General features: G+C 51.4%; 1 protein-coding gene across 1 annotated transcript in view; it reads right to left on the minus strand.

The window, feature by feature from the left end:
• Positions 1-219: 219 nt before the first annotated feature.
• SIPA1L1 (signal induced proliferation associated 1 like 1) overlaps positions 220-9,860 on the minus strand; it is a 255,603-nt gene continuing 245,962 nt past the window's right edge. Inside the window, exons 19-22 of the mRNA XM_045288187.1 lie at positions 7,349-7,502; positions 3,880-3,994; positions 1,246-1,330; positions 220-524 (exon numbers count right to left, since the gene is read on the minus strand). Coding sequence (XP_045144122.1) covers positions 381-524; positions 1,246-1,330; positions 3,880-3,994; positions 7,349-7,502 — 498 coding nt within the window. The 3' untranslated portion in view covers positions 220-380. The remainder of the gene's footprint in view (positions 525-1,245; positions 1,331-3,879; positions 3,995-7,348; positions 7,503-9,860) is intronic.

Raw genomic sequence — 9,860 nt, forward strand, 5'->3', positions numbered from 1 at the left:
TCAAGAGAACGTGGGGAGCTTGGGTGACCTGAAATAGATAAGAGCTGTTGGAAACAGAGGCAGGCTGGGGTGGGGGTGGGGGGCCCCTGGCCCCAAAGTCCAATTTCTTTTTAAATACATAACAGATAGAGATATTGTGCAAAAAAATAAAAGACATTCACATTTTAGCAGTTAAACTTTTATTTTACTTTTAAAATTTTTATTTACTTTTTTCTTTTCTACAAAAGGCAGATAATGATTGTTCATCTGCAATTGGGTTGTGCACCCTCCCCTCCCCTGGTGGAGGAGGTGCTCTGAGAAAGCGTTCAGTGACCAGAACCAGGGGGCTGCCAAGCCCGGGTGAGGGTGAGCACTCCCTACAGCCCCCTCCTCTGCCGCCTCTAGCTCATGTCTATCGTATTGAAGACCCATTCCGTGAACTTCTTCAGCTTGTCGGAGGCATTCTGGGACTCCTCTTGCAGCCTCAGGTTGTCCTCACGCAAGTGCTGAACTTCGGCCTGAAGGTGGGCTTTGTCTTCTTTTTCCTGGGCGGCAGGACAAAGCACACAAGGACGGGGGAGTGTGGCCACTGTCCCAGTGCCCAGTAACCAAAGGGAAGCACAAGCCCACGCTACAGAACCAAAGGTTCCTTTCGAACTCACCATCCCCTACGGGGGCAGAGCCAGGTAGCAAGGTAAGGACACACAAGCTTTGCCCTACTGGTAGATGCCACTGAGGGCTGTTTCTACCTTTTTACCAAACTCCTGCATATGGGGGCTTGGTCCTGGGTGCCACGGAATTCTAACTCCAGGGAACAGCGCTTCACTACAGGTCTGTCTCGGAATGTGAAGGTGTTCAGGTCTGTTTTAATGTACCAATGGCGTACTAAGTTTGCTTTAATGTAGTAGTAAGGGCTACTCGAATTTTAGACTGTTGTCTAACCCACTGCCACCCAAACCTCACAAACATTCCATTCATTTGGTGCAGAACCCTGCACAATAGTGTGAGTCTGGTAGTTGGTTGGACAAGGAGGGAAGAGGCTGGAGAGGCCTCTTTCACAAGAAAGGGAACCCTTTTCCTGTACACATGAACCTTCCTCCTCGGACCATAGGCACCGGTGGGCACCGTGTCCTGAGCTGCAGCGTGGAAAGAGGAAAACCACATCTTAAGGCACCATTGCTACCTAACAAGGCTCCCACAGGTCAAGGGCAGTCGGCACGGCCAGGTCAATTTGCTACCCAACCAGCCTTGGGAGTAAGTGCTTACCTTCTTGAGATCTTCCCGGAGCAGCTTCAGCATACCTTCCAGTTGGTCCACTTTAGAAGCCAGAGTGGGAGAGGAATCTTTACTGCTGAGGACAAGAAACAAAAAACCATGTTGGCCGGAGCCTCCATGGCTGGTTCTGTTTGAAGAGGGGATATTTGCAAGAGACACATGATTTTCAACGTCAAAGTCCACAGTACGGGACCCCATGTGCCGGTTTTACCTGCAAAGGCAGAATGGCAATCTTCACCAAAGGTAAAGACACACCTGAACCACAGCCAATGGGAAAGATGCTATGTCTTCACGGTAAGAGTCAAGGACAAGAAGATCAATGGCCTGTTTGGCCCACACAAGAGGTGCTTTGTGGCAGAGGCAATTGTCAACCAAGAACAAGGTTCCGCGGGGCCTCTTGGGTTCTCTTTGAGCTTTAAAAGGAGAGTCAGACTTCTGGGCATGTGCCTGGGAGGAGGGGGTAGTGGTTGATGCAAGACTTGCCAGGGGGCTACAGGGATAGGAAGGTCTCTGGTCAAGGGCCACTGGTCTAGTTGCAGCAAGGTTATGATGCTCACACCTTAAAAACCAGTATCTTAACATATGTTCAAAAATGAGACTGAATGTTTCAAAGGGGGCCAAGCTTAGTCTTAGACTCCTATTAATAGCAACATACAAGACCCCAGTTTTCTGTTCCTTTTGTACATTTGATTTAGGGACGAAGGACGTCCTGCTGGTGGGGTACCAAAAGAAGGGTGAGCGAGAGATGAGAAGGCTCCCCAATGAGTCAGACTGGTGACACAGGGGGCAAGCACTGGCCCCAAGGCGACGGAACCTTGTCACTTTGCTCCCCACACTGCTCACTTGCATTCAAGCTGCCCCCGCCGCCGTCACCCAGCCTCAGACATACAACAGGGAATCCAAAGCCTTCCACTGGGTCACAGGCAGCTAGCTGTTTGCAGAGGTCAATGGAGAAGAGAGAGTGGACGCTTAGGATGTTTTGAACCCTGGAATAAAAGATAGTCTTCACTTTCAAAATCAAAGCTCCATATCACCGTTACATACGTGAAGTATGTTAAAGTCACAACTGTTTTCTAGGATACATATATTTACCTTATTCCCACACAAATCAAAGCTGACGTTAGAATCGCTCACCTTACGTGAACTGGGTGGATGTCTTTTTCTAACTTTGCATCGACAAGGCGCCCCAAAGGCAAAGCCCACACTGGCGGGGAAGGTAGGTACCCAGAAGGCACATGAATGGAATGCAGACTTCCAAATGAGTGAGAGAGACCCGCCAGTTAAAAGCTGACAAGGAAGGGACTTTAAAAGGGAAGTGGCCAGTTACCATTTTCAGCCTCCTATGAATGACGGTTACCCTACACACTGTGAGTTGGTCAGATCTTGGGTGGGTTGGAGAGGAAAGAGGTGGCCGAAGAGGACTTGTGTTGGACTGTGGACCAGGAACAACAGAAACAAGGTGGGGAGGTGGCCTTCCTTCCAAATCAAAGCAATGTCAGGTTGTTGGGACTGAGGCAACCCTTGACTTCTCAGGCTTCTTCAAAGTGAGTTCTCTGTGCACGCATGATTAAAATGTAGAGCGTTAAATCCATTTGCATTTGTTCTGTCTGAACGGAACAAATTAAAGAGCAGCTCACCCCTGTCATCTTATGATTCCACAAAGATTTTTAAGAACTGTCAATAACCCTTTCTCCGGAGAAGAGTCTTTGCCAACTCAATCTTCTCCTTGGGAGGCCCTTTTCTAAAAAGGCACACGCGCACAGACACACACACACACTCTGGGCTCTCTGGAGACTGCCAGTATTTTCACAGCCCAGCTCACTGCTGCTCTCTGCACCTCAGCTATCCCAGTGACGGGTGATGAGAGCCAGGGCCCCAGCTTGCTCAGAGAAGCCCTCCCCTTGAGCAAGAGTCCCGTGGGGTGTGCGGACAATACATAACTGATTCTTCCTGTGGCTGCCGGAGTCGTGCCACGTTTCACAGGTGTTGAGATGCTTAACCATCTTCCAAGGCGTTTAGGAAGCGAACATTTACAGTGACAAAATGGTAACATTCTGCATCCATGAGTGCCCGCATTTCTAGACAGTAGCAGCACATGCAGATGCACCCAGCTCTCAGCCTCTGTACAGTCCAACGGAGACCATGCTCCTAGCTCCTAAGACACCCTTTGGGCCTTAGCTATTGCGGATTGGCTTGCATTGGACGCAGGTTCTCCACCATCCTGGCAACCCAACCCCACTGGCTCCCGGCACATGAAGAGCTGCTTGGGCGCAGGCACGCGTGCAGGCACGAACACCAAGGGACAGCAGGGGGAGAGCTGGAAAAGCAGACTTGACAAGCCCGGGCGCCTGGGGAGCTTGCGTGCAAATGATTTCTCACACCTACCAGGCCTCTTGGGCAGACACGTATCAGAGCACTACATAATAATGAATATTCATCATTATGGCCTTAGGTCATCAAGAAGCGTTTAATTGCGTTTACAGCATTGTGTTACACTAAAATGTGAAGGATGGGCTTCGTGCAGCTAATCCACGCGGTCTCCATCTCCTCTTCCCCCACATCTGCCGTCACTAGTGGGTTTGGCGCGTGCCGCAGGGCGCTGACCCTCGCCACTGGGTGACCAACCTGCTGTAAGACTTCATCTGGGCCAGAGTCTGGTCCTCAAGCTGATCACTGTTGGACGCAGCACTCAGGGGCCGGTGGTTTTCATCATTAGCAGCAAAGAACGAGGCTCTCTGGACTGCGGAGGACACAAGAAACAATTCAGTACTTTAGCGCCGTATCTCTAGGCACTGTACATCAAAGTCAGTGAGTGGCCTACAGGGACAGCCCAATCCCCATCAGTGCACAGAGACGATGGAAGCTTGGGCTCCCACCCCACTAGGAAAACACTCTTCTTTTAGCCGTAAGCCAGTGCTTGTACCGCAACTTCCCTTTGAGAACGAATTGTTAAGAAGCAATTCCTAGTCCTTCTCCACCCCCACCCCCACCCCGGCTCCAAACGTTTCCCTGGGAACAGGCCTTGCACCAAATTAATAGACCAAGGCTTTCCACTTAAGTGATAATGTAAAAGCAATGAAAGACTTAGTATTAGCTTCTTGCTGTCTTTGGAAGCAGGTTTTCTTAAGAGGCCTGACCACTGTGGTGGGCTTTAACCTAAGCTTGTCTAAAGTTAACCGAAGCTAACCACCTGTGTTTCAAAATGAACCAGTTTGAAACCCGAGCTGGGGAAACAAAATCAAATTTTAAAATCTCTCATAAAAAGAGCAAAACTTCTATCATTTTGTCTGAAGGACAGTGACCAGCAGATTGATAATAATAATTATCCAGTTGGTGCAGGGCACTGCCACCAGCTGATAACCTGTGAGGGGGCAACAGGGTTTGGTCATAGTGGATTGAATGATGCCACCCCCACTCCCCTGTCAAATGTGTCATAAACACCACAATCTATGCCTGTGGATGCTGCTATGTTAATAAGGCAAGATTATTCGGTGTTTTGATTCTACCTCTTTTTTGATCTATAAGAGATTAAACAAACCATCAAATGGGGGTAAAGTTCTCTAAGGAACCAAGAATCAGAAGCTCAGGAGATGAGGATCTCCCGTAGGAGCCAACAAAGGGGCAAAGCCTTCGCCTCGAGCCAGCACCCCGAACACGAGTCTCCTGGACTGGGAGACAATGCAGGTGCTTGCTGAAGCGAGCCGCGTGTGGTTTCCCGAGATAACAAGGACAGACTTCGTGCTGGAAGAGTGGGCTGTTGAGCTATGTAAATGGCTACTTAAAACATGGAAGCATTTTTGGAACTGGGTGATGAGTGGAGACGGGAGAGTTTGAGGGTATTTGAATGTAAAATCTTAGATTTCCTTGAAGGGCTTGTTAGTAGAATTATGGATCTCAAAGGCAATTCTGGTGAAAGTGCAAAACAGAGAGAGCTAAGGGGATAGATAGATATTTGTGTATCTTCAACAGCAGGTTGCTAGAAACATGGACTTTGAATTTGCTTCTTGGGAGGCTTTAAAAAAAAGAAGGATGAACATGTAATTGGACAATGGAGGAAGGGCAATGTTTTCTAAGCAGTGGCAAAGAATTTCCTTGAATTACGTTCAAATGTTGGCGGAAAGAAGACCTTGTACGTGGTAAACTTTGGTATCTGGCTAATGACTCAGCTAAGCAAGCTGAGCTGTGTGGCATCTCCTCACGATTTTGATTTACAAATTAAGGACTTAAGTCTCAGAATGCCCACCAGTGATGTGACCGCACAGCCTCTGTTGAAGAGAGAGCGCCTGCGACAGAAGGATCTAGCCAATTAACCCAGCAAGAGCCTCATCTTGGGCTGAAGGGGACAGAGAAAGAACCAAGGAAAGAACTCTAGACCTTCGAGAGGCAGGAACCAAGCTACCGTCGTTACACTGTTGCCCTTCAAGAAAAGAAATGACCAGCCCTGGAGCAGCCTGGAGACCAGCAGAACCGTTGGAGGCAGCACAGGACACAGGGCCTTCTCGGTATGGTCATGGTCTTGAAGAACTCAAAGGATGCGGCCACGGCCTTAGGTCTCAAAGAGTGGATCTTCACCGACTCGGTTCTGGAGTGTTGGGCTGCATTCAGGTGCGCTGGGGATGGGCTGCCACCCAAAGCTGGGGGGTGAGGCTGTCATGAAGAAGTATGGGGCTTGCTGAGGAGCCTCCAGGGAGCAGAGGCACCACTCAGATGAACTGAGAGAACAAAGCCACCGAATCTCCGAGGTCCTGGGGGGGTGCAGTTGAAATCCAGGGCTTACGGCTTCCACCCAAAATCCAGAAGGCCTGGCCAACACCCAGCCTGGAGGTCAGAGTTAAGGTCCAGATGGTCTCTGAGACGAGATTAGTTTCAAGTCTGGAAAGTGAATGCAATGTGTTCTGCTAGGTTTTAGACTCGCTTGTTTGGTGGTATAGTGAGGAGTTGTATTGGGCTGCTAACTGCAAGTTCAGCAGTTCAAAACCATCAGCTGCTCCACAAGAGATGAGGCTTTCTACTCCTGTGAAAGGTGATAGCCATGAGGAGCGGATGAGGATGGAGGGGGAAAAATGAGGAGCTTATACCAAGGGCTCAAGTAGAAAGCACATCTTTTGAGAAATTATGGCAACAAATGTACAAAGGTACTTGACAAAAATGGATGGATGGATGGATTGTGATAAGAGTTGTACGAGCCCCCAATAAAATGATTTTTAAAAAGTTGATAGTCTTGAACATCCAAAGGGGCAGTTCTCGTCGGTATGGACGCGCAGTGAGTTTGGCGCCGGCCAACCCCCTTCCTCTGGTTTCCCTCACCGAAAACCTTGGACTTTGGAAATAAATAATATCTAGTCTAGAAATCACAGGCTCTCCGATGAAGAGGAATTTTACCCCCGGAAGATACATACCTGAAGTCTCACCCAGATTTAATTTTAGATGGCTCAGAAGGGACGATTTTGGCCTTGGTGTTGATTTAAGACGTTGGGGGACAATGTGATCAGAGTGTGAATGTTTTTTGTGTGTGTCCAGGGCATGAATGTGGGGAGGCCACAGGCGGAATGTTATGGGCTGTGTGATGTTTCCCCCAAAATGTGTGCCATAAACCTTAACCTGTCTATCTCTGCTTATCACTCCATCTGGGAATGGGCCGCTGTCTATCGTGCTGCCGAGGCGGGGCTCACGCAGGGCACGTCTCTTCTGCAGCGTACACGAGAGGACACACGGGTGTGGAAGAAAGACGGGGCCAGACCTTCACCCGCGAACCAGGAAGCAGAAGCGGAAGAGCTAGGACTTCCCTTGGGAGAAAGCCTTCCCCAAGCGCCAGCACCCTGAACTCAGATTCCTACCCTCCAGAACCGAAAACCTAACACCCACCCTCTCACCACCGTGAAAGCCACCCCACGCGTGGCACTCTGTCAGGGTGCACTGGGTGACTAGGACAGTCCTGGACTGCTCTGGGCTGCTTGACTTTGGCGGTCCTGTAGAGTTCCCTCTAAAATGGCAGCGGGTTAGACAGCCACTTCCAGTGTTTCCAAGAGAGCGCTGACCAGCAGCCCATGGCACCGGCTCCTCCGCTCCCCGTCTGACTTCCCAGGGGACTCACCCTCATAGGCTTTGGCTGCATCCACCAAGTTGGACCAGTCCAGATCTGCAGCTGCATCGGGCAAGGGCATCAGGCCGGGGTCGGGCATGGGCTGCCGTCGGGTCTCCTGCATGTCAGTGAGGGAGCTGTCGGAGGCCGAGAATTCCCCTACAGGCAAGGACAGGTGTCAGGGACGTACTCCGCTTCAGGCTAGCTCAGAGACAAACACACCCACAAAACCCAGCCCCAATAGGGCAGAGCAGAGCTGCTCCCTTCCTCCTGCAGAGTGGCGCGACGCAGGCCACACTTACCCTACAGTGCCACCAAGGCTCCTGGGTGGCATACGGAAGGATATAAACCACCTGGTCCCCGGGGACATTTTCCAGAGTAGCAAGCCAGTGGGGGCCATGCTCGCCCTGACCTGAATGAGGATCTGGCTTCCTCCCACTCACTGCCAACAGCACAAGGGATGAAGGTTACCATCGCCCAGCTGCCTGTCTGCTGCCGGAGCAGCGCCTGGGCCCCTTCCCCCTTCTCCTTTCTGTGTCCGGGGACTCTGAGTGGGAGAGAGGCCTTGGGCAGCAGGGAGCAGGGTGCTGGGATGGACATGTGTTCATGCCTGCTCAAGAGGATGGTGGGCCTGATTTCTACCAGGAGGCAGCTGGCCCTTCCAGCCCACCGGGCTGTGGGGCTGGGATCTCACCCATCCTCCCTCCTGCTGGGAACTCAGGCTATTTATTGGTCAGAGGTGCCTGCAGTCTGCCTGTGCCCAGGGTGGCTGTGGAAATCCAGTCAGGCAATAGGAGAGCGACTGGCATGTCCCCCACATGGCGCTGACCCAGGCAGGTGGTGGGAGGGCTGTGTGGGCATTCTCCGCCAAAGGACACACAGCCACCATGCTGGCAACTCTCTGAACCATGCCTGGAGGACAGTGGTCTAAAATCCCAAGCCTCTTCTGGGTGACAGTTTGTTGAATACAGGTATCAAACCATCCTAACACATGACATCCTAATAACTCATCTCCGCTGAGCCGAGGGCACAATGCGGGCTCAAGTAAGAGGAGGCCAAGGGCAAAAAGGGAAGGCTGACAGGTCAGCAGCTTGTTGGCACCTGAGATGCAAACTTCCTCGGCGGGGGTGGGGGCAGGATGCATGTCTGCGGAATGTGACTGTCACGTTAAAAAAAACCCCGCAAATGTGCCACATTCTTGGCTGAAAAAGTCAGCAAAGCGGCTCCCGAAATACCTGTTTACAAGGAGTTAAAAACTTTTGTCAATTATGCCAGCAGGGAAAGCAGAGTATATTTAGTACTTGTTTTCCCTTTCAAATTACATAAAGGGCTGCTTTGAAGCGCAGCTGCTAGTTATTAATGTGCTTAAAATTAGCAAAATTATGAGTGAATGGAAAGAAACAAATACTGCAAGATATTAAATGCTCAACTCCCTTTAGACTTGCTCACACCAAGGGCAAGAAAATGGAACAAGCAATTTTGTATGCCACTCAGATCCCCCCAGCCTTTTCTCTGGGGCCCAGATTTCCACATGGAGAAAGCTGAAGTTACCAGCAGCCTGCCTGGCCCCTGCCCCCCATGACAACCCTGCTCAGAAGGACAGCAGCACAGCAGCCTGTCTGTCAGGAAGCTGGCCCCTTGCTCTCGTCCATCTCCCAGAATGTATGCTCCCTTTGGGCAGGACCTAGGACCTGACACACGCGCTCACAAGTGCGCGGCTCTTTTCTCGGCAAAGGTCACAGAGGCATGCGTGCGGGAAGTGGGAGCAGCACGGAAGGTAGGCAGGCCGGCCACTGTCAGTGATTGCTGGCCTGCAAAGGCCCACCTGGGGCAGGGAGCAAATAGTCACATTGGGAGATGGTGGGGGCCTGGAGGGAGGGCAGCGGGGGGAGCAGGGGAGAGGACACAGTGTAGCGGAGCATGGAGCAGGATGGATAGGCGGGAGGAATCTTCCTGAGGTCAGGAGACAAACTGGAGAATGATGCAGGGGTGAGAAAGGGAATGCTGAGGTGAATGGGCCTGCGGGTCTACATGGACAGAGACAGACACTAGCCACAGAATTCAGAGGGAGCAGGGCAGAATGGTGGCGCCTCGTGGATGACATGCGGCATCAACACCAACCCACTGTTTGGGTTAACTGTAACCAAAGACCACGATGTGAACTGCCTGCTGTGCCGGGCCACAGCCGCGAGGATGGCCGGCGACCCGAGAACGAGGGGAGAAAGGACAAGAACTCTGCCGTCCGAGTCCCAGAGCAAGCCAGCCAGGCCTCTATGAACCCAGGGCAAGATCGCGGTCAATGAGCAACTCCCGGAAACTTGCCTGGTGAGTGAATGGATGAATCTGTGAACGAGCGAGTCAACACAGGAGGGGTCTACACCAGAGCCCGGGCAAGAAAGGAGCAACAATGTGCCTGGCTTGTTACGGGGCATCAGTGGGTTAACTGGGATCTCGCCTGGGTCACGGAGCAGCTGGGGCGGGTGGTAACAACACCAGCTCTCACATGACTCCCTCCTCTGGAGAG

This window comes from Echinops telfairi, unplaced genomic scaffold (genome assembly GCF_000313985.2).
Source record: "Echinops telfairi isolate 266 unplaced genomic scaffold, ASM31398v2 ScPeMD7_18;HRSCAF=68, whole genome shotgun sequence".
Classification (NCBI taxonomy): Eukaryota; Metazoa; Chordata; class Mammalia; order Afrosoricida; family Tenrecidae; genus Echinops; species Echinops telfairi.